The 22,552-nt window shown below is 42.5% G+C and overlaps 2 protein-coding genes across 5 annotated transcripts in view; both read left to right on the top strand.

Moving 5' to 3' along the window:
* The first annotated feature begins 832 nt into the window (after positions 1 to 832).
* On the top strand, positions 833 to 17,272 carry LOC115143231 (DDB1- and CUL4-associated factor 12-like). Of its 3 annotated transcripts, none has more exons than XM_065003211.1 (9): positions 834 to 1,289; positions 7,248 to 7,538; positions 7,727 to 8,026; positions 8,124 to 8,184; positions 8,306 to 8,499; positions 8,628 to 8,693; positions 11,010 to 11,172; positions 12,001 to 12,179; positions 14,934 to 17,272. In XM_065003211.1, the coding sequence occupies exons 1-9, from the start codon at positions 1,227 to 1,229 to the stop codon at positions 15,090 to 15,092; spliced, it is 1,476 nt and encodes a 491-aa protein (XP_064859283.1). In that variant the 5' UTR covers positions 834 to 1,226; the 3' UTR covers positions 15,093 to 17,272. The 3 variants fall into 3 exon arrangements, with proteins under 3 accessions (XP_064859290.1, XP_064859283.1, XP_029539269.1); XM_029683409.2 differs by having other exon boundaries at positions 835 to 1,289; positions 7,727 to 8,002; XM_065003218.1 differs by lacking the exon at positions 14,934 to 17,272 and having other exon boundaries at positions 833 to 1,289; positions 11,283 to 12,091.
* Positions 17,273 to 17,555: 283 nt separating this feature from the next.
* LOC115143219 (ubiquitin-associated protein 2-like) overlaps positions 17,556 to 22,552 on the top strand; it is a 29,858-nt gene continuing 24,861 nt past the window's right edge. For both annotated transcript variants that reach the window (XM_029683387.2, XM_029683379.2), the window contains exons 1-4: positions 17,556 to 17,636; positions 19,157 to 19,294; positions 19,665 to 19,742; positions 20,232 to 20,342. In XM_029683387.2, coding sequence (XP_029539247.1) covers positions 19,199 to 19,294; positions 19,665 to 19,742; positions 20,232 to 20,342 — 285 coding nt within the window. In that variant the 5' untranslated portion in view covers positions 17,556 to 17,636; positions 19,157 to 19,198. The remainder of the gene's footprint in view (positions 17,637 to 19,156; positions 19,295 to 19,664; positions 19,743 to 20,231; positions 20,343 to 22,552) is intronic.

Below are 22,552 nucleotides of genomic sequence, written 5' to 3'. Positions count from 1 at the left end.
AGCTCTGGGATTTGAATTTGCAACCTTTCGGTTACTAGTCCAATGCTCTAACCACTAGGCTACCCTGCCTCCCCGCAATATAAAGTCAAGAGAAGAAAAAGCCTGGAAGGAGGAGAGATGACTAGAAACGATTCAGTTAACCGTTTTATGTGTGGATTAATTGGCAGAGTAGAGGACCTTGTGCATTTCAGGTAAAATAACAACTCAGTGTTTATATCCCAGGACAAATTAGCTAGCAACAGCAAGCTAGCTAAAAAGAACAAATTAGTTTGTGCAAGCTAGCTAGCTGAATTGCCATAAATGTTTCGTGCTTTTTGACCTGTCCCCAAATTAATATAATTGGTTCAGAGTTTGTTTTGATATTTTAACCTGCGTGTAGTGATTGCGTTTGGTGGGGGGACAAAATACATTTATGCACGATGGCGCACGGGCACAGCTGGTTTGGGTTAGTGGAATAGTGTTAGCCCTTGGCAACGCAGATGTTCGTTGGCGCAATAATTGAATAATATAGATTTCTAAATTTATGTTGCAACGCTCGCGCACGCGACGCGAGGGGTGTTGTCAGCCTGTTACAGAGTGACTTCTCTATAGTGTTTTGGGGGGATTCCCTGCCCAGGAAATATTACAATATATTCTATGTGATGCACATTTATTTTGGCACGATCAATGTAATCTGTTAGTCTCATACATTTGATGTTTGCATGAACTCTGAATTGAAAAAATATTGTGCTTTTTCAATACATCCTTGGAGCAAAGAATTCGGAAGCATAAATATGACGCCAATGACAAATGGTTCGTGAACGCGTACGCTTTATCGTAAACATGCACGTTCGACCTTGTTTTTGTTGATGTTTAACTTGACTGCGGCTGCGCGCGGCAGAATGTTGTTGCCGTTGGTGACGCGATTTGTAAAGAAAGAACAATTGGATAAAATATAAAAATCGATTTGTACTGTAGGGGAGTCTCATATCTTGGCTCCTCGACCGAAACACATTTTAGTAGGTTACAAGCTAATCTACGCGCGTAGCTAGAGTTTGAGTTTCGGAGGCCGGAGTGGAAGGGAAGCTAGCTCGTCAACCTCACCCTTATGTGATCGTCCTTCCACGTCGCCGGGCGCTGCTACACTCGGAGCAAGACAACAAAATAGCTTATCGCCATTATATGACCCAGTACTTAGCGTCATTATTTGGCCTCCATGTGGGTGAGGGATTTGTGTGTGTCAGATTATGGCGAGAAAAACAGTTAGCAGGAAAAGGAAGGCAGGGGAGTCCAAGGACCAACAACAACAGGTATGAGGAAACAGACTGGTGTTTCAGTCAATTGCCGTTAGCCATTCGAGCAAATCTTGGTTAGCCTAGTTGGCTAGCTAACGTTACCACTTTGCCTTGACTGGTTGAGCTAGTTAACTACTAACATATTCGTAGTGAATTTAGCTCGATAGCTAACGCCACGCAGATAAATAAAGCACGTCAAAAAAAATTAAAGTGTAACGTTACAGTAACTAGATAACTATTAGTAACATTAACGTTAGCTTCCTAAGGAACTCAATCCGTGTTACTAGCTAGAATGCCATGACTAACGTTAGCTAGCTCACAGGCCAGTGTGCTTAGCTTATGTTTGTTCATGTTTCTATTTTAAAAGTTTTGTCGTTTGACTGTCTTTTTTAAAATTACATGGACCGTTTCTCTAACTGGTTAGCTAGCTAATTTAGTTAGCTAGTTAAATTAGACGTGTGTGAGTGTTTCTGGTTAGGCCCTAGGCCTACAACCACTAATGCTTTTTCCTAAACACGGGATGTAATATTGGATCGTAGGGGATGGATGGAAAAATATATAGAATAATCATTCTGAGAATGGAATACAATTTCAGTAGTTGTGTAAAATCATATGAATTTTAGCTAGGTTATGTCCTATTCGACTGGATAAGGGTTGTTAAGCCATATGTTGTATACCGAATGCAGTTGCGTTAAACTCAATTTCAGTTCTTATTTTAGACTATATCCATGTGGTTGGTTAGGCAAACATTTTTGTGATTTAAAATGTATGTAAAAAGAGTTGTTAAATTATTGCCCCCAAATTCAGTGCCACATCCGGCATCGTGTTCCCATGTTGATGTACCACGACCATACTGCATTAATGTCCAAGTAATAACACTGTTAGTTCCTATGTTACAACAATGTAAGTATGAATTGACGACCAAGAAATTGGCCTGCAAGAATGACACCTGTTTTTTTTTTTTTTTTTTAACTTCTATTTAACTAGGCAAGTCAGTTATGAACAAATTCTTATTTACGATGACGGCCAAACCCAGACGACGCTGGGCCAATTGTGTGCTGCCCTATGGGACTCAAACTCACGGCCAATTGTGATGCAGCCTGGATTCGAACAAAGGACTGTAGTGACTCCTCTTGCACTGAGATGCAGTGCCTTAGACTGCACCACTTGGGAGCCAGAAGGAGCTAGCAAGTTTAATAGATAGCTACAGTAGTTGTCAAGGTAACCAAACAGACTTGCTAGTTTTGCTAACCAAACCATCTGTCCTAGCCTGCCATTGTTGAATTTGATTTTCATAATGTCAGTAATGTTTTCAATTTGACTTTTGCTTTCAAAAACAGCTCAAAATAGAACATGTAAGAATGAACTATAGCTATTGAATTCTACCTTGTAAATATACAGTGTGTTTTATAGGGGAATAATCTGTCCTCTAAAATACTCTTCAATACAATCAGGAACAAGTATTCAACAATGCCATGGTATAAAGACAATTATAAACAGTGTGGTTCAAGCCCTGAATGCTGAGTTGCTGAAAACTGTGGTATATTAGACTGTATACCATGGGTATGACAACATATATTTTTTACTAGGGATGAACCGATATTAAAGTTTTGGGCGATATACGTTTTCCTTGCCAAAAAGAAACGATAACGATATTTTTAATTTTACTGTCCTTTTAAGCATTCTAGTACAGTTAAATAGTTGACACACAATGACCAAAAAGTTATTTTGTTGGCATTTGCGTTTTTAAAACTTAAATATATTTAAGTAACCTTTTATTTAACTAGGCAAGTCAGGTAAGAACAAATTCTTGTTTACAATGACCACGTACCCTGGGCCAAACCCGGAAGACGCTAAGCCAATTGTGCGCCGCACTATGGGACTCCCAATCACTGCGGATGTGATGCAGCCTGCAGCTATGTCCCCATTACCAGTAAAACATAATCAAAACCTATTTATTTCACTTACTTGCTGTGCTGTTTCGTTGTTCATTTGTTTAGTCTCAACCAGGATTTCATCATGCATGTCAAGCAGTGAAGTTTCAGCTCTGTCCGTGTCCTCTTCCTCGGTACACGCTGTCACTGTGTCCGTTTCCATCTTGTCCAGCTGTGTCTTGAACATTTCACGTAAACTCTGTTTCTTGTCTGCATCGAAGTAGCGGTCCTTGTACCTGGCATCGACCATGGTGGTGACACAATAGAGGCTCAGAGAGAATGCCACCTCATCGCTTTTTCACAGTCTCTTTCGACTTAACCTGATGGTCTGTTGGCATTTTTGTTGAGCAGGCATTTCAATGCCATGACACGGTATGACGCCTGCTGCAGATGCAGTTGAGCTTATTTCTCGAGTCAGTTGTTCGAATGGAGCTCGGAGTGTTCATGTTTCAAACATGTTCTCAAATGCCATTGAAATGGCTGCAGCAGTATGAGAACCGGCACATTCTTGAGCATGCAATACGGCTTACCTCAGTACAAAATCCTAGTCGACCCACTGTGCTATCAGACTCATAATGCTCATGGGGCTAACATCGCTGTAACTCCAGTAGAGCAGCATCTGAAAAATAGTGCCTACTTGGTAAGGTGTACCAGTGCTCGTCCAGTCGGCAAAAGCCAACATCTTCCACGACAGAAAACGGTTCATTTTCAAGGGCAATGAATTCCATTATCTTGGCTTTAATGGATTTCGCCTTTAAGTTGTCTCGCTGAAATTTTCTTACTCTTTCAAATGACTGCTTGACTTGTTGACTGCTCGATCCACACAGCAGACATTGTGGGCTAGGTTAGGAATGCTGTGTAGAGCTATTTTTTTTTTTTTGTGTTGTCATTACGTCATCTACCTACGTTATATACAGCTTTGACATCGGTTTTGCACATCTCCGTTGAATTAGGCATCGGGCTGATGCCGATGTTGGCATTTTTAGCTAATATCGCCCGATTCCGATATGCTTACCAATATATCGTGCATCCCTAATTTTTACTGCTCTATTTACATTGGTAACCAGTTCATAATAGCAATAAGTCACCTCGGGTGTTTGTGGTATATGGCCAATATACTATGGCTAAGAGCTGTTTCCAGGCACTCCGCATTGCGTCGCCTTATTGCTTAATTAACACAGGTCTCATAAACAATATCTCAAGCACAAGCCCACATGCTAGTGGGTAGCCAGGTAATCATTATATTTCAAGTTTAGCCAACTAGGATCTATTTTCTAGCTTACAAGGCAGAACAGTTGAATTGTTATGAACACACCCGTCTGTCCGTTTCCAACTGTTTGAACAGCATGCTAGCCTGTCCATGTTGAAGTCGAGTAGCATACCTTATTTCTCAGAACGAGGAACGAGTTGACAATTCCTTATATAATTGTGCTTTATGGTTATTTATGGTTATTTTAAAAACGCAGACTAAACAGCAAGTATAGCAGTCTTTGGCTAAAATGCTTCTATTGGTATCGCAATGCCGAGTGCGACAAACTGAGGAATTATTTCCCAGAATCAATGTTCATTGATACTCACATTTTTATAGTCTGCTCTGCTCACAATTCGAGTTGAGATATAAGAAGTGTATCGTTAGAAAGGTTAACTTCTCAATAGCTAGGTTTCCATCCAATTGGTGACAGATTTTCATGCGAATATTCTAAAATCTGCGTCAAATCAACATGCGCAGTTTCCCACCAGAGATGTTTCCATTAAATAGAGTTGTTGCAGGTAAACGGCAGTGCGTGATGACATAGTGCACATAAAAATACCTTTTGCGGTTCAAATCCCATCTACTGAATAAAAAATACAGATTCAATGGGTTTCCATTGCATTTTCAACTCTACTGATGTTTGTCTCACGTTAAAAAAAAGAAGCTTTATATAGCATGTGTCGCCTCTGGTATTGGCACGTGTGCTCTAGCTGAAAACGCGCAGATGAGGTACTGTATCGGCACACTGTTGACTAGAGCGCATGTATAGCCTACATGATGAGATTAAAAAGAGCAAGATTGTTTATTTGTCAAAAGGCAGCCAAGCACCGATGATGTCACCAGAATAAGTCCCTCGATATTTATTGGAAAGGAGCATCAAGCTCATCACCTTTGCACTTTCACCATCCTGTGATGATAATTTATTTAATCTGTAGCCTAATAAACTGCATGCTTTCCTGGCGAGTTGTAGTGGGAGGACCACACGTGATATCAACAGAAAGGTATACAAGTTCCAGTATATAGTGTATGAGGTCATAGAAGTTTTGTAGTGATTTGTTTGTTTTTTGATGTAATTCATATTTGTTGGTCTGTAGTGTGTAATGAGGAGCAAGCAGACACTGCACTTGACATATTTATTACATTTCTTATTCCAGTTACTAATAAGCATGCACCCATTTAAGAAATGACTATTGATGAGCAATTGAAAAATTGTATGCTTGAGAGGGATGAGGCAAAATGAATGGCAAATAAGTCTGGCAGCACAACCGATTGGCAAACATACTGCAAATTGAGAAATTATGTGACTAAGGTGAATAGAAATAATTAACTATTCTATGAAACAAAGATGAATGATAGTAAAAGCTTTGGAGCACCTTAAATGAAATGTTGGGCAAAAGGGCAAACTCAGCTCTGTCATTCATTAAATTAGATGGCTCATTCATCACAAAGCCCACTGATATTGCCAATTACTTTTAATATTTTTTTTTCATTGGCAAGATTAGCATAATTAGGCATGATTTAATGCGGCTTTTGACATTATGATCAATAATCTGCTGATGGAAAAACGTATGTGTTATGGCTTTATACCCCCTGCTATATTGTGGATAAATAGTTAACTGTCTAACAGTACACAGAGGGTGTTCTTTAATGGAAGCCTCCAACATAATCCAGGTAGAATCAGGAATTCCTCAGGGCAGCTGTCTAGGCCCCTTACTTTTTTCAATCTTTACTAACGACATGCCACTGGCTTTGAGTAAAGTGTGTTTATGAATGTGGCTGACTCAACACTATACACATCAGCTACTACAGCGAGTGAAATCTCTGCAACACCTAGCAAAGAGCTGCAGTTAGTTTCAGAATGGGTGGAAATAATAAGTTAGTCCTAACTATTTCTAAAAAATAAAAGCATTGTATTTGGGACAAATCATTCACTAAATCCTAAACCTAAACTAATTATAATAAATGTGGTAATCCTGGATTGTTAACTGTCATGCTCAAAGCATGTTGATACAACAGTAACTAAGATGGGGAGAAGTCTCTCCATAATAAATTGTTTCTTTGCCTTTTTAACAACCGCAAGGCAGGTCCTACATGCTATATATTTGTCACACCTGAACTCCTGTTCAGTTGTGTGGTCAAGTACCACAGAAGGAATTACAATTGGGTCAGAACAGGGCACCACGTCTGGCCCTTAAATGAACACGCAGAGCTAATATTAATGATATGCATATAAACCTCTCATGGCTCAAATTGAAGCACAGATTGACTTCTTCACTAGTTGTTTTTGTAAGAAGTGTTGACATGCTGAATGTACCGAGGTGTCTGTTTAAACTACTAGCACGTAGCTCGGACACGCATGCATATCACACAAGAAATGCCACCAAAGGTCTCTTCACAATCCCCTAGTCAAGAACAGACTATGGGAGTCGCACAGTACTACATAGAGCCATGGTTATGTGGAACTCTATTCCACATCAGGTAACTGATGCAAACAGTAGAATCGGATTTAAAAAACAGATAAAAATACACCATATGGAACAGCAGGGACTGTGAAGCGACACAGACACATGCACATAAAGTCAAACTGTCAAAGATACGTTCTCTAGCCTAAAATACAACTTTGTTTATTGAATTGCAGGAGCATGGCAAATGTAATGAAAATTTTGTTCCATATTCACTTGGAATGTCCTTGTTCTAAATAGTCAGTGTTCTTGATTTACTTGATGCTGTTCATTTAATTTAAACCTTGTACTAACCTTTCTCCTCTCTTTCTCTCTCCTCCGTCAGGTGGCCTGGTGCCAGTCGGCGAGCAAGCGGACGCGTGTGTCCTCCTCGTCCCGGCACGCTCAGCAGTGGTGGCGTAGTCAGTGCTCGGTGGTGTGTGCGCTCCGGGGCCGAGAGTTTCGGCCGCAGCAGCAGCATGAGTGGCGGCTCCAGCGTAGCCTGCGGGGCTTTGCTGCTGGCCGCCTCCCGGGCATCCTCAAGGAGCGGGAGTTCTCCCTTGGCCGCCTCAACAAGGTGTTTGCCTCCCAGTGGCTCAACCACCGCCAGGTGGTGTGTGGAACCAAGTGCAATACGGTGAGACATTGGCCTCTTGTTTTACTCTCCTCTGCTTTATTCTTTCAAAATGGAAAAAAGTGTATAAACATTTGCTCATAACCGGATAACCTTGAACTGACCTATTATGAACCAAAAAAATGCGACCCCCAATGAATCCAGACCATTTAACTTTTTCTCTTACCAGATTTCTTTCTTCCTCTCCCCAGCTATTTGTGGCAGATGTTCTGACAGGGCAGATCACCCGCATCCCAATGCTGAAGGACCGACATGGCGGAGGAGGGGCCCCCGGGGGGGTTGCGGGTACAATAGGGGCCCCCTTCCTCCCTGGTAGTGGCTCAGTGTCTGGGCTGGACCAGCAAGGCTGTGGGATCCACGCCATCGAGCTTAACCCTTCCGGCACTCTGTTGGCCACCGGCGGAGACAACCCTAACAGCCTGGCCGTCTACCGGCTTCCTACCCTGGATCCCGTCTGCGTGGGGGACGTGAGTGGTTCCCCTCTCTTCTTGGTGTGTTGGTACTGAGCTACACAAAGTGGGACAGCACTGGTGGCTGAGACAGCCTAAGCAAGCCTGATCATACATTGAAACAAGTTCTGTTTTTCAGGATGGCCATAAAGATTGGATCTTCTCCATTGCGTGGATCAGCGACAGAATGGCTGTGTCAGGTGACACTGCTAAGCCATAGGAAGACCTTCACACTATTGTTCATCTGCGATAGTTTTTTATGTGTGTAATATTGTCTCTGAATAAAATCAACCAACCAATCAATGTGCTGCTGTTCTTCAGGCTCCCGGGACGGTTCAATGGGGCTGTGGGAGGTGTCTGAGGTGGTTCTGAGCCACTCCATGAGACAGCAGGACGAAGAGGGGGTCCCCTGCTACTCCCACATCTCCCACCGTGCTCTGGAGGACATCCCCAAGGAATACACCAACCCCTACAACTGCAAAGTGCGCGCCCTGGCCTTCAACAACAACCACAAGGTCAGACATACCTCCCTCCTAGACCTCTGAGACAAACCACAGCCTGTGTTCTCTAGTAAAAATCTGTGTTGTACTATAGCCCTGTACTTATGGGGACCTACACACTATCTTGTTTTGCCTTCTCTCAGGAGCTTGGTGCAGTGTCCCTGGATGGCTATTTCCACCTTTGGAAGGCAGAGCAAAACTTGAGCAAGGTCTGTTTGAGTATATCTGTTTACGCTTTGCATAGCAATGCTTGTTTGGTTCAGTGACTGTGTACTTGTTTGGGGACATTGGAGATTATGAAGACTTGGCTGGTGTCGTCATGAGTCAATATTAAACAGTACTGCATTTTTGTTGAATGTCCTTGCATACCAAACATTTCTGGTCAAGACGATTGTGCAAATAAAACATTTTTTATTTTTTTTTGAATTTCTTAAAGGATGTTTTCATTTTGTCATTATAGAGTATTGTGTGCAGATTGATGAGGATTTGTATTTATTTAATCAATTTTAGAATAAGGCTGTAATGTAACAAAATGTAGGTTATGCATGCCAAAGCAAAGGAATAGGACATTTGGCAGGGCCTGCTGTGGGCTGCCCGGTCGGCTCTTTACTGCGTGTTACAGACTATTTGAAATCGACGATGGTTGTCAATCGTCTTCGATATCTGATACCATTGTAACATCGCCAAACCCTAGCGCACATAGTTGTTCAGTCCCTTTGTTATAAGACTTGAATTTGAGCTCCGGTACATCCTATTTCCATTGATCATCCTTGAAATGTTTGTACAACTTGATTGGAGTACACCTGTGGTAAATTCAATTGATTGGACATGATTTGGAAAGAAACATACCTGTCTATATAAGGTCCCACAGTTGACAGTGCATGTCCAAGCAAAAACCAAGCCATGAGGTCTAAGAAATCAGTGGAGGCACAGATCTGGGGAAAGATACCAGAACACAGTGGCCTCCATTCTTAAATGGAAGAAGTTCGGAACCACCAAGACATCCTAGAGTTGTCTGAAAGCCCAAACTGAGCAATCGGGGGAGAAGAGCCTTGGTTGGGGAGGTGACCAAGAACCCGATGGTTACTCTGACAGAGCTCCAGAGTTCTTCTGTGTAGATGGGAGAACCTTCCAGAAGGACAACCATCTCTGCAGCACTCCAACAATCAGACCTTTATGGTAGTGGCCAGATGGAAGCCTCAGTAAAAAGGCACATGACAGCCTGCTTGGTGTTTGCCAAAAGGCATCTAAAGGCCATGTGTGGTCTGATGAAACCACGATTGGACTCTTTGGCCTGAATGCCAAGCATAATGTCTGGAGGAACCTAGGCACCATCCCTACGGTGATGGTGTCGAAAAACCCCAATTTTTGATCAATATTAGAATAAGTCTGTAACATAACAAAATGTGGGAAAAGTCCAGCGGTCTGAATACTTTCCGAATGCACTGTATTTAAAAATGTTATAACAATTTACAGAATGCAACTTAACAATGTAGACAGAGATATGATTTTCACCAAAGCAGCGCAGAATGTCCAGTCAAATGTTTTTATCTTTCTCTCAATGTCAGTTGATCTGAAGCCTATTTTAGTTTTTATAGAGGACACTCTGGTGTCTTAATTATTTTAAATTCCACATTTGGTATTTTCTCTCCATTTGATATAAATATGACTTAATTTTTTATGCATGCTGTCTTTCTCCCGCCGTGCTATTTCATTATTAAACTATTAATTTATCTAGCTGAGTTCTAGGCTCTCTCAAAGTTTGAAGTTGTTTTTGAATAACCTAAAAACATGATAGGCCTAAGGGAATAATTAGAGGTAGAACAAACAATAGCGAGATAGAAAAATGAAACTAGTAGTTTGAACAAACCTTAGTTGGGCAAGGCTTAGTCTATTATAAAATAAAGGATGCATGCATCCCTCCTTCCCGTTGCCAACCAAACGGCCAAAAGCCAAATCCTATTGATAGCCTATCAAAACCATTAAGACAAGTTATTTATTTAGAGTATTTACCAAATAGGCTAATAGTGTCATGAACAAACATTGCAGCTTTCAAATGGGAACAATTAGAAAATTGCCTATAGACTGACTTTACATCACAGCTCTATTTTGAATGGAAAATATTAGAGGGAACAGTAAGTGAAATTTAGCAAACAATATCAAGATGGAACATTTTTATGAGAAGTCAAAAGAACTTACAGCTGAACAAAGCTTATGAAAGCAGCAACATGTAGAGTAGGCCTATTTACATAGGCTATTATTAGAAATGTGGCCTACAACACACTGAGTATACCAAAGATTAGGAACACTTTCCTAATATTGAGTTGCACATATTGAGTTTCCCGGTTGCTGTCGGCTGGAACACCGCCTGGGATTGAACCAGGATCTGTAGTGACGCAGCTAGCACTGCGATTCAGTGCCTTAGACCGCTGCACCACTCGGGAGGCCCCGGTGTGTGCAAACTTTTGACTGGTACTGTACATGTCTATCCCCGTCTAACAAGCCTGTGTATCTGTTGTTCATAGCTGCTGTCCACAAAGCTGCCTCACTGCAAGGAGAATGTATGTCTGGCATACGGTCAGGACTGGTCGGTGTATGCGGTGGGCTCTCAGGCCCATGTGTCCTTCCTAGACCCCCGGCAGCCCACTCACAACATCAAATCAGTCAGCTCTCGGGAGAGGGGAAGTGGTAAGGAATTGACACCACACTACAATGTTTGACACACACAGGGTATATAGAACACTATAGCATACATTCTGTAAACTTTCTGTAACTTTCATTTCATTCCATTTTTCCAGAGGCAACACGAGGTACTACAAACACATTCCACCAAGAAGCAAAACAAAATCCAAACATTCGCCAAGACCCGCTCTGCACTTATGCTGCCTTCAAGTGGTGTCGGAATTATCGGAAATAGGAGTTACCAACTCTGAAATTTCACTTGAATGGCCCTCCATGTCGGGATTACGAGTTGGAAAGGCGGGAGAAAATAATGAAACCCGAATTTACGAGTTGTGCCGTTTCATCACTGTCCTTTTCAACCAAAAGATGATTAAACAAATCCATTTACATTATTTGTACATTATTTTAATGTGAATAATGTAGTTAGTTTGGCTATATTGTCAACGTTAGCCAGCTAGCTAAAATATTAGGAACGTTAGCTAGCTAGATTTATTATTAGCAACATTAGCCAGCTAGCTAAATTATTATTATTAGCAACGTTAGTCAGCTTGCTAAATTATTATTATTATTATTATTATTAGCAACGTTAGCTAACTAGCTAAAATATCATTGGTTGAAGAGTTGTTCCGAATTCAAAAGCACTTGGACACACTGATGTCGTATTTACGACTTCACCAACTGGGAAATGCGAGTTTCCGAGTAGCATTTGAACGCAGCATTACAATGAAGTGCAGAGGCAGTACTTTTGAAATACATTTATTACAGCTTTTTTAAAGACGTTTATAAAGCTATTAAAGGCAAGGTATTAACTTGTTTGTGTGTGCTCGTTCACAGGCATCCGCTCGGTGAGTTTCTATGAACACATAGTGACTGTGGGCACAGGCCAGGGCTCCCTGCTGTTCTATGACATCAGAGCCCAGAGGTTCCTGGAGGACCCTTCCAGCCCGGCCGGCGGGTTCCGGCAGCGCCCAGGAGAGGGCATCCTCAAACTCACCACAGGGAAGGGCTGGCTGGTACGATTATTTTATTTATTATTCCCCTTTTGTATACCCATCTCAGGAACTTTTAACTTGAAGTGTCCTGCTATTACTATTTACGCTGCTCTTCTCATTCCAAAATCATGGGCGTTCATATGAAGTTGGTCCCCCCTTTGCTGCTAATACAGCCTCCACTCTTCTGGGAACATACTGGGTATACATACTGGACCTCTGAGACCCTGAAGCGACATTTGTCTGGATTTAGTTTGAGATTAAGAGCTTTTATCCTGTCTATGATCTGGCGGAGGGGCTCGTCGTGTTCCTGACCAGGATGTCGACCATAAGGATTTTGACAGGGTTGTTCTGTGAAGAGCTGCTCCATGCACCTCCTGAAACACTTCACTTCCTGTAGAGATTCCACAGGGCATGCGTAGGAAGTGATATCTGCCCCCTGGGGTCAAGAAGTTGGTGAGCTTTGACGCTTCATCAAGTGTGCTCTGCCAGAACCAAAACTTGGCATCCATCATGAAGAATAGCTTTACATCAGGCACGTCTGAGATCCCCTGCTCCACTGTTTTCATAGGATGATGTGGCCTGAGGAGTGCTTTGAGATGGACTGGATCAATGCATATTCTCACTCTTCTATCCTTTTTCTTTACAGCCACCATGGCTGAGACCAATTCCATGGCCTCTTCTCTCGTGATGAGATCTTGTCCTTCCATTCGGTTTATCTCCTTGATCACTTTTTCCTTCAAATCAAATGTACATATTTTTTACAAGATGTTATTGCGTGTGTAGCAAAATGCTTGTGTTCCTAGCTCCAACAGTGCAGTAGTATCTTCATGGCGAGTGGCATGCTTCTGGGAGCCCACACTGTGGGGTAAACAGTCATCCAGCCGCATGTGGTAAATGGCTGGTAGCTTACCCACTGTGCTACAGTCAAACAGGTATTCAGTCTGCTCAGGGGCTTCATGCTGGACTGCATGCACTTCAGGTTGGAGATGAACTAAGCCCAGTCTGATACTGTCAGGGGGCAATGAGTGGTTTGACTTCACGATACACCACATGGAATTGTAATTTTCCATATGTGAAGTACAGAGTGGCAGTAAAAGTCATAATCACCTGTCCTCCATAAGCCACTTGATTCACTGTGTTTGAGTGGTCAACAGGAGTGCTTGGGTCAACGTGTTGTAGCCCCAGTGTACATTTTTTGTTTAACGTTCTCACTGCTATTGATGGCTGAGAGATCTGTGAATATCTTTCCCCTCTCTGATGTTATATCCACATTTTCACAGTTTAGTAGATCTGCTGGTTCAGGTGTCCCCAGTTCATTAACCCTGTGTGAATACCTGCCTCTGCATGGATTGGGAGGAGCAGCCTGTGCTGGTCTGTTTGTAGTACACTACATGACCAAACGTATGTGGACGCCTGCTCTTCACAAATCTCATTCCAAAATCATGGGTATTAATATGGAGTTGGTCTATAACAGCCTCCACTATTCTGGGAAGGCTTTCCACTAGATGTTGGAACATTGCTGCAGGGACTTGCATCCATTCAGCCACAGACGCATTCGTGAGGTCGGGAACTGATGTTGGGTGATTAGGCATGACTCGCAGTAGGCGTTCCAATTCATCCCAAAGGTGTTCAATGAGGTTGAGGTCAGGGCTCTGTGCAGGCCAATCAAGTTCTTTCACATTGATCTCCACTAGCCATTTCTGTATGAACATTGTCATGCTGAAACATGAAAGGGCTTTCCCCAAACTGTTGCCACAAAGTTGGAAGCACAGAATCGTCTAGAATGTCATTGGATGTTGTAGTGTTCCTTCTCTGGAACTAATGGGGCCTAGCCTGAACCATGAAAAACAGCCCCAGGCCATTATTCCTTCTCCACCAAACTTTACAGTTGGCACTGCATTCGGGAGTGAGTGTTGCAACCGAGGACAGACGATTTTTACACATGCTACGAGCTTCAGCACTTGACGGTCCCATTCTGTGAGCTTGTGTGGCCTACCACTTCGCGGCTGAGCCGTTGTTACTCCTAGAAGTTTTCACTTCACAATAACAGGCCTTACAGTTAACCGGGGCACCTCTAGCAGGGCAGAAATTTGACGGACTGACTTTTTGGAAAGGTGGCGCCCTGTAACGGTGCCACGTTGAAAGTCACTGAGCTCTTCTGTAAGGCCATTCTACTGCTAATGTTTGTCTATGGAGATTGCATGGCTGTGTGCTCGATTTTATACACCTGTCAGCAACTGGTGTGGCTGAAATAGTTGAATCCAGTCATTTGTAGGGATGTGCACACACTTTTGTATATAAAGTGCATCTCCTTAATGCTGTTGTAAGAATGGCATGAAATACTGGTTACTCCAGCATTTCTAGATTGTGACTATTGACAATACTATCATGACACGGAACATATTTATGAACAGCTGACTTTAGGGTACACTAAAAGAAACTGTGATTCAGTGATTCCTGACCTCATGTGTTTGTAGTCTATCTTGGACCTGCCTTGACAAGATGCTATCACAAGACGACAAGAACCATTTCCCCCTCAGTGTTCTTTCACCCTTGTTTTCAGCAGCAGTGTTAGGTCTCCCCAAAAAATATTGCTCCGTTATAATTTTTCTACATGCTTTATATCTGGTTAAAGTTTACACTGGAAAACTTTTTACCATCCTGGAAATATATCCCCCTCCATCCCCCCCAGTGGAGGCCACAATTTAAATGCATATAGGGGAAACATTGATGTCATCCCCTCCCCTCACACCTGTTTCTCTCGTTCTCCCTCAGAATCATGACGAGACGTGGAGGAGCTACTTCTCGGACATCAACTCGTTTCCCAACGCCGTGTACACACACTGCTACGACGACTCCGGCACCAAGCTGTTTGTGGCCGGCGGACCGCTGTGCTCGGGCCTTCACGGCAACTACGCAGCCCTCTGGAGCTAGCCTTCCCTTCTCCTCTATTCTCCTCCGCTATTCTCTTCTTACCCCACTACCCAGCCCCCCTCTCTCCTCTTCCTCCTTTTAGCGTTTCACTCACTGGTGTCCCTCCTTAGTGGACTCAGGAGCATGATCTTGGACCCCCTCTTTTCTTATCACGGCTTCCATATTGCCAATGTGTATCTCGTCAACAACACCTTGTTGCATCCCTCCATCCTCCCTTGCACTTTGCCCTGTTTATATTCAGTTCTTTCATCTCTGCTCCCTGTTTTTTTATATAGATGATTAACCAGTGATGTTGTAATGAGCTGAGAGGTCCGCTTTTGAAAAACTCAAATGAAAGTTTAACGTTTTATTACAATTTTTTTTGTCTGTTTTTGGGAGTATGTCATACTGGCATAGACCGTTTCCTTGTGCGGACATTGGAGACACACTCCTTACTGTTCCCCTTCTCTCTCTCCGAAACTGATGGCAATATAAAATATTGAGGATGGGGGGGAACATAGGAGACAAAGTTCTGAAAGAAGGAACAGGAGTATAGTTAAACTTTTCTAAGAAACTGAAAAAGGACATGGTCATTGGTTGGTAGCGTACCACCCTGTGCCATGGCAACCAATAAGAGCCGTAGCGATGGAAAAACTACCCAAACAGACGCAAGGTGAGAAGAAGCAGAGGATGAGTACAACAATCAGACAGCGGCATCCACTTGTTTTTTTGTTTTTCCCTGACTGATGATGTAAAGGAGTGATGACTGTAGATGCTAAATGCCATAGGTATTCTGCAATGAATAATAATCCTGAAGAATCCTTATTTTATTTTGATTCTGACTGTGTGATTTGACATAAACGTACACTTGTTGATATTACTACTATCTTTATTATAATTTATTTTCCCCCTTTCACTATCACCCTTAGTTATGGTTTACGGCCGGGGCATTCAACGTCGGGGCCGTGCGGAACGCAGTGTCTGCTGGTTCTCTTTCTTCCCAGTTACTGGTTCATTCATGTCAGTGGTTGTGTATATCACAAAGCATTATCATTAAGTCAGCTAGCTAACTTGGATAAACATTTATACATGGCTGTTGATGTTGTGGATTATCCCTTACTTAGACCCTTTCAAATTCAACACCCTCTTGCTTTTTGAACTAGGAAATATGGAGTTGTTTGAGGACATTTTTGAAACATTATCTTGCTAACTCTTTGATCCTGCTTTGTGACTTAACCCAATGGTTTCCATGTTCTAAACCAGCTGCTGATATAAAAACGAGGATAAAAACCTGCAGACAGTGCTGACCTTAAGCGCCTGAATCCCAAATGAGACCCTTGCCCTTTCCTCCTAGGCACTTGTGTAGATTTGAGAGAATTTAATAGGTGTAAGCAATATGGTGACTGCTCCATCAATGCCCTCTGATAGCCAGATGGCATTGTTGCCATTTTGCCAAGACTTTACCAATATTAACAGATCTGAGGTGTATTCACTAGAAGCCAACAGAAGCAAGCAGAATGAAGCAGGGAGAGACTTACCTGAATTGGTCCAATAGAAACTCTTGTTTTCATTGGAAAGGATTTTCGTTTGGAGTAAACGGTTTCCATGCAAAACGGTTTGCTATGGTCATGGTCTGAATGAATACATCCCTGGACAAGCGCATAGGATGTAGGGGGAAGGGGTTGGAGTTGAATACATCTGGAGGCACCATCGTTTTTGTCACTTCTTTTTTTCTATCAAGGGATGAGTGTAGCTGCTCTTTTCCTTGTGTGCAAAGGCAGGGTATATTTGAGTGACTTTGTTGCCTTTCTATAGTCTTTCTGTGAAAGACTTGTAGGCTGACATAGTTTTGCTTTTTGGAACTTTGAGAGTTTTCATGATAATGCGAGAACAAAAAGAGACCCAATTACGACCATAAGTTGAACAAATAACCACTTTTAAAGTGTATTTTATAAATGTGTATGTGTGAAATGCATAGGGACAAATGCATACCTTATGTATATGTTCCAGGAAGTGTGTGAACTGACCCCTGTCTTTACTTTGGTGGTGACCTATTTTATACCTTTACACACCTCATGAATGTTTTTAGAAATTACTGAACCTGGGGATATTGTATGATGTCAACAACAGCCGAAACCAACCTATAAATCTTTAAAATGAAAATAATGATAAATTAAAAATGTAATATTTCTCTTATTTCATATTGCTGTTTGTGTGTGGTTTATTTCATTATATTTGTGCTGGACTTACTCAAATTGCTCATTGGGTGATATTGTAGCCCTACAGTACTTACAAAGTTCAATTCATTGTACGGACAGGGTTTCTGTGTTACTGACAAATTACTGATACATTATTCATAGACATAGGTGACCCTGGCTATACTCTAAAACTTTTACTTAAATCAACGGCCCTTTATGGCTTGCTGTGAATATCAATGACCCCCAAGAGGACGACGCGCGCATGCGCACTTGTCTCCCACTGAGGAAAGCAACGACAGCAGCTACGCCGTATATCACGTGACCTTGTCTGCTGCTGACTTGAGTAGAGCGTGTTAGCGGTTAGCAGGTAATACAAAAAACAAATCTCGTTCAGACACTCAATATTTATCTTTATACTTGAGCTAATTTAAACCCTTGTATAGTGTTGTCCCTCTTGAAGTGTAATATCACCGATTCATTCGTCTCTTTAAACCCTCTTTTCACTCTTTATTTCGTTATTTTCTATTGGCTTGTTCCCTGGCAAGTAATGTCGGAGCTTGGATCATACGCTGTGGCCATTTTCGTCAGAATTGAATTGATAAAGCTTTGTGGTTAGCTAGCAAACTAGCATGATTTGATACCTGAAGAACGGTTGTTTGTTATTGTCACTTGGGGAGAACCCCCGTTGGTCAACATTCAATAATGTTTGAACAGGAATGTCCGTTCGTCGTGTTTTGGTATATTTTTTTGCAATAAATAGCCTAAATTGCATTTCCAGCTAGCTAGCTAGCTACTTAGCTAACTAGGACAAAGGGGTCCCACTGTCTGTCACTGTTGTGTATTATTTGGCAGCTAGGACTAGAATCCACATTCGTGTATTTGAAACGCTCGCGCTTGCATTTGAGTTAACGTATCGAACGTGTGAAGACGAACGGAATTTATTATAAATGTCATTTATATAGGTATGCATTATTTTTTAATTCTAACTTAATTATGGTAAGCTATAAATAATAATTATTGTTTGCGTTGCACCCATTTGATGGCCGTGATTTATATTGGCTAACACTTCTATATTTTTACCCTTCGAGTGTGTTTATTTCATATATTGTGTAGCTAGATTAATGATTTATGAGTAGTCAGCTACTATTAGAGGTGATGAGGCCAAATTCGATAGCTACGGTAACTTGTTTTGTTGTTGCACAACAGCAGTGAAACCTCTTGGCGAGTGATATGATCCAATAGCTCATTAGCTTTCATGATAATGAACTCGCTTTGTAAATACAAATATATTTCCAAGTCCACTGCTTTCGCAAAGGCAAACTGGTGTTGCTGCTCTAAATAATCATATTTTAGAGCCAGTGTTTTTGGATGCATTACTGCAAGTTGCCAATGGTAGCCACTGACCTGCAGCTGCATTGTCCGATATGAACCAAGCAGTGTAATGTGTGAAGATCTCACTATTCAATCTCCGTATTCAACGCTCGGTTTATACAGTCTAGTTTATAAAGTATGTCTAGGGATACTGTTCACCGTAGATTTATGCCAATACAGTCAAATCACTGTGTGTTTAGACTTGGTGTTGCGCAATCCCATCAGACTTTGTTGACTTGTGGATGTCTGATACAGGTTACTCCTGTCCACGACCAGGGAATGCATTTCAGCTCAAAATAAACTGCAATAAAATAAAATCAGGACTATCCTAACAACCTAGACCTAAATTTAAATAAGTGTTTGTCTTATACCTGTCATTTATTTGTATTTGTATTTAACCTTTATTTAACTGTCTACAGTGAGTAGGGAAATACTGATTGTGTTATTGGTGACTTTCTATCCACATTTGACCTTTGTTCCCACCCAATCCCTCTTTCTCTCTGTTTTGTCTTCCAGATTTTTCTATTTTGTACATACATTGTTTTGTATATACTGTATATGATGACCTCGTTGGGTGGCGACAAAGCCCGGGGCACTCGGGATAAAGTGCTGCCTGCTGCCACCCACACAACTCAACCACAGAAACAGCTCCAGGTGAGGGACACACACACACACAGTACAATTCACTTGATCATACTTAGCAAGTCTTCAGGTGTTAATGAATTTCTTCAAAACATGACTTCTCCTTCCTTCCCTTCTCTTTTCCTCCTCCACCACCTTCCTCTTTTCCTCCTCCACCACCTTCCTCTTTTCCTCCTCCACCACCTTCCTCTTTTCCTCCTCCACCACCTTCCTCTTTTCCTCCTCCACCACCTTCCTCTTTTCCTCCTCCACCACCTTCCTCTTTTCCTCCTCCCCCACCTTCCTCTTTTCCTCCTCCACCACCTTCCTTTTTTCCTCCTCCACCACCTTCCTCTTTTCCTCCTCATTTATCCTTCCTCGCTCTACCTCTTCTCGCCTGCAGGCGACCGCAGAGCAGATCCGGCTCGCCCAGATGATCTATGACAAGAATGATTCTGATTTTGAGGACAAAGTGAACCAGGTGAATGGGCGGGCATTGCTGAGGCCATTGTGTCAGTGCTGAATGTTGGCGTGTGTCTGTTGCGATGTTTGTTGCCCATTAAGAGGCCTACCTTAATTCCATCTGGAATCAGCAGGAATGAACACACTTATGCTGTGCTCTCCTGTTAACTTTGGAAACCATTCTAAGCCTGTGAGTGTATGTTTGTGACTGCATGTACTAGAGAAAGAGGGTCCGCACTAATATAATTTAAAAATTATATATATTATGCAATTTTAGAATAAAATGTCCCCCTCCCCCACACACCTACATTCTAAGAGTGCAGACCTTTTCTAATACTGTCTATGCAACTAGAAGTGACAAATATTTCCTTCTGTGATACACACACAAGCAGTACATACTATCAACATCAGTATACATAGGGTCCTTGTATATTCTGTCATGTTTTGTTGTGGATTCAAATGAAGCACCCGTGTCTATTTGTGTGTGCCCGTGTGTGTATGTCCATAGCTGATGGAGGTGACCGGAAAGAACCAGGACGAGTGCATGGTAGCGCTCCATGACTGCAACGAGGATGTTAACAGAGCCATCAACTTCCTTCTTGAGAGCACCTCTGACACGGTAGGGCACAGGGGACTAATGCTAATGCTACCTTTTTCAATTTCCTTCAACCACTTTCCTTCCCTCTGGGTGATGGGCAGCTAGTCGTAGCTAGCTTAGTTTTGCACAGTCGCCTCAAAGGCTCATTTTTGTTTTCTGGCACAAAACAATGTACTACGTTTTCATATGTTTTGTGCTCTACTGAATATGACCCTGATGTATATGTCTCCTCTGAAACATAACAGCTCAAATCAAATTTTATTGGTCACATACACATGGTTTGCAGATGTTATTGCGAGTGTGGTGAAATGCTTATTCTTCTAGATCTGACAGTGCAGCAGTATCTAACAGGTAATATCTAACAATTCCACAATAAAACCTAATACACAATCTAGTAATGGAATGGGATAAGAATATATAAGTATAAAATATATGAATGAGCAGTGACAGAGCGGTTAAGATGCAAAAGATAGTAAAGAATATAGTATACACATATGAGATGAGTAATGCGAGATGTGTAAACATTCTTAAAGTGGCATTATTGAAGTGACTAGATGTTTATTAAAGTGGCCAGTGATATCAAGTCTGTAGGTAGGCTGGCACCTCTCTGTTAGTGGTGGCTGTTTACCAATCTGATGGCCTTGAGATTGAAAAACAGCTTCTATCTCTCTGTCCCAGCTTTGATGCACCTGTACTGACCTCGCCTTCTGGATGGAAGCGGGGTGAACAGGCAGTGGCTCGGGTGGTTATTGTCCTTGATGATTTGTTTTTGCCTTCCTGTGACATCGGTTGTTGTAGGTGTCCTTCAACAAGTAGTTTACCCCCGGTGATATGTTGTGCAGACCGCACCACCTTCTGGAGAGCCCTGCTGTTGAGGACGGTGCAGTTGCCGTAGCAGGCGGTGATACAGCCCGACAGGATGCTCTCAATTGTGCACTTGTTAAAGTTAGTGATCGGTGACAAGCCACATTTTTTCAGCCTCCTGAGGTCTGTGTGCGTGCACCATTTCAGTTTGTTGGTGATATGTACACAGAGGAACTTAACACTTTCCACCTTCTCCACTGCTGTCCCATCGATGTGGATAGGGGGATGCCCCCTTTGCTGTTTCCTGAAGTCCACGATCATCTCTTTTGATTTACTGACATTGAGTGAGAGGTTATTTTCCTGACACCACACTCCGAGGGCCCTCACCTCCTCCCTGTTGTTGGTAATCAAGCCTACCACTGTAGTGTCATCTGCAAACTTGATGATTGAGTTGGAGGGGTGCATGGCCACTCAGTCGTAGGTGAACAGGGATTACAGGAGGGGGCTGAGAACGCACCCTTGTGTGGCCGCAGTGTTGAGGATCAGCAAACTGGACATGTTGTTTCCTACCTTCACCACCTGGGGGTGGCCCATCAGGAAGTCCAGGACCCAGTTGCACAGGGCGAGGTCGAGACCCAGGGTCTCAAGCTTAATGATGAGTTTGGAGGGTACTATGGTGTTGAATGCTAAGCTGTAGTCAATAAACAGCATTCTAACGTAGGCATTCCTCTTGTCCAGATGGAATAGGGCAGTGTGCAGTATGATGGGGATTGCATCGTCTTTGGACCAATTGGGGCGGTAAGCAAATTGGAGTGGGTTTAGGGTGACCGCTAGGGTGGAGGTGATATGATCCTTGATTAGTCTCTCGAAGGACTTCATGATGACAGAAGTGAGTGCTACAGGGTGATAGTCATTTAATTCAGTTACCTTACTTTCTTGGGAACAGGAACAATGGTGGCCATCTTGAAGCATGTGGGGACAGCAGACTGGGATAGGGATTGAGTGTGTCCGTAAACACACCAGCCAGCTGTGCTGCGCATGCTCTGAGGATGACGTCTGGGCCGGCAGCTTTGCGAGGGTTGATGTATTTAAATGTTTAACTCACGTCAGCCACGGAGAAGGAGAGCCTACAGTCTTTGGTAGCGGGCTGTGTGGTGGCACTGTATTGTCCTCAAAGTGCGCAAAGAAGTTGTTTAGTTTGGCTGGAAGCAAGACGTCGATATCCGCAACAGGGCTTGTTTGCTTTTTGTAATCCATGATTGTCTGTAGACCCTGCCACATACGTCTCGTGTTTGAGCCGTTGAATTGCGACTCCACTTTGTCTCTATACTGATGCTTTGCTTGTTTGATTGCCTTATGGAGGGAATAACTACACTGATTGTATTCTGTCATCTTGCCATGATTAAATGCGGTGGTACATGCTTTCA

This window comes from Oncorhynchus nerka, linkage group LG2 (assembly GCF_034236695.1).
Source record: "Oncorhynchus nerka isolate Pitt River linkage group LG2, Oner_Uvic_2.0, whole genome shotgun sequence".
NCBI lineage: Eukaryota > Metazoa > Chordata > Actinopteri > Salmoniformes > Salmonidae > Oncorhynchus > Oncorhynchus nerka.
The sequence above is the reverse complement of the archived record's forward strand: the minus strand, read 5'-3'. Positions and strand labels throughout refer to the sequence as shown.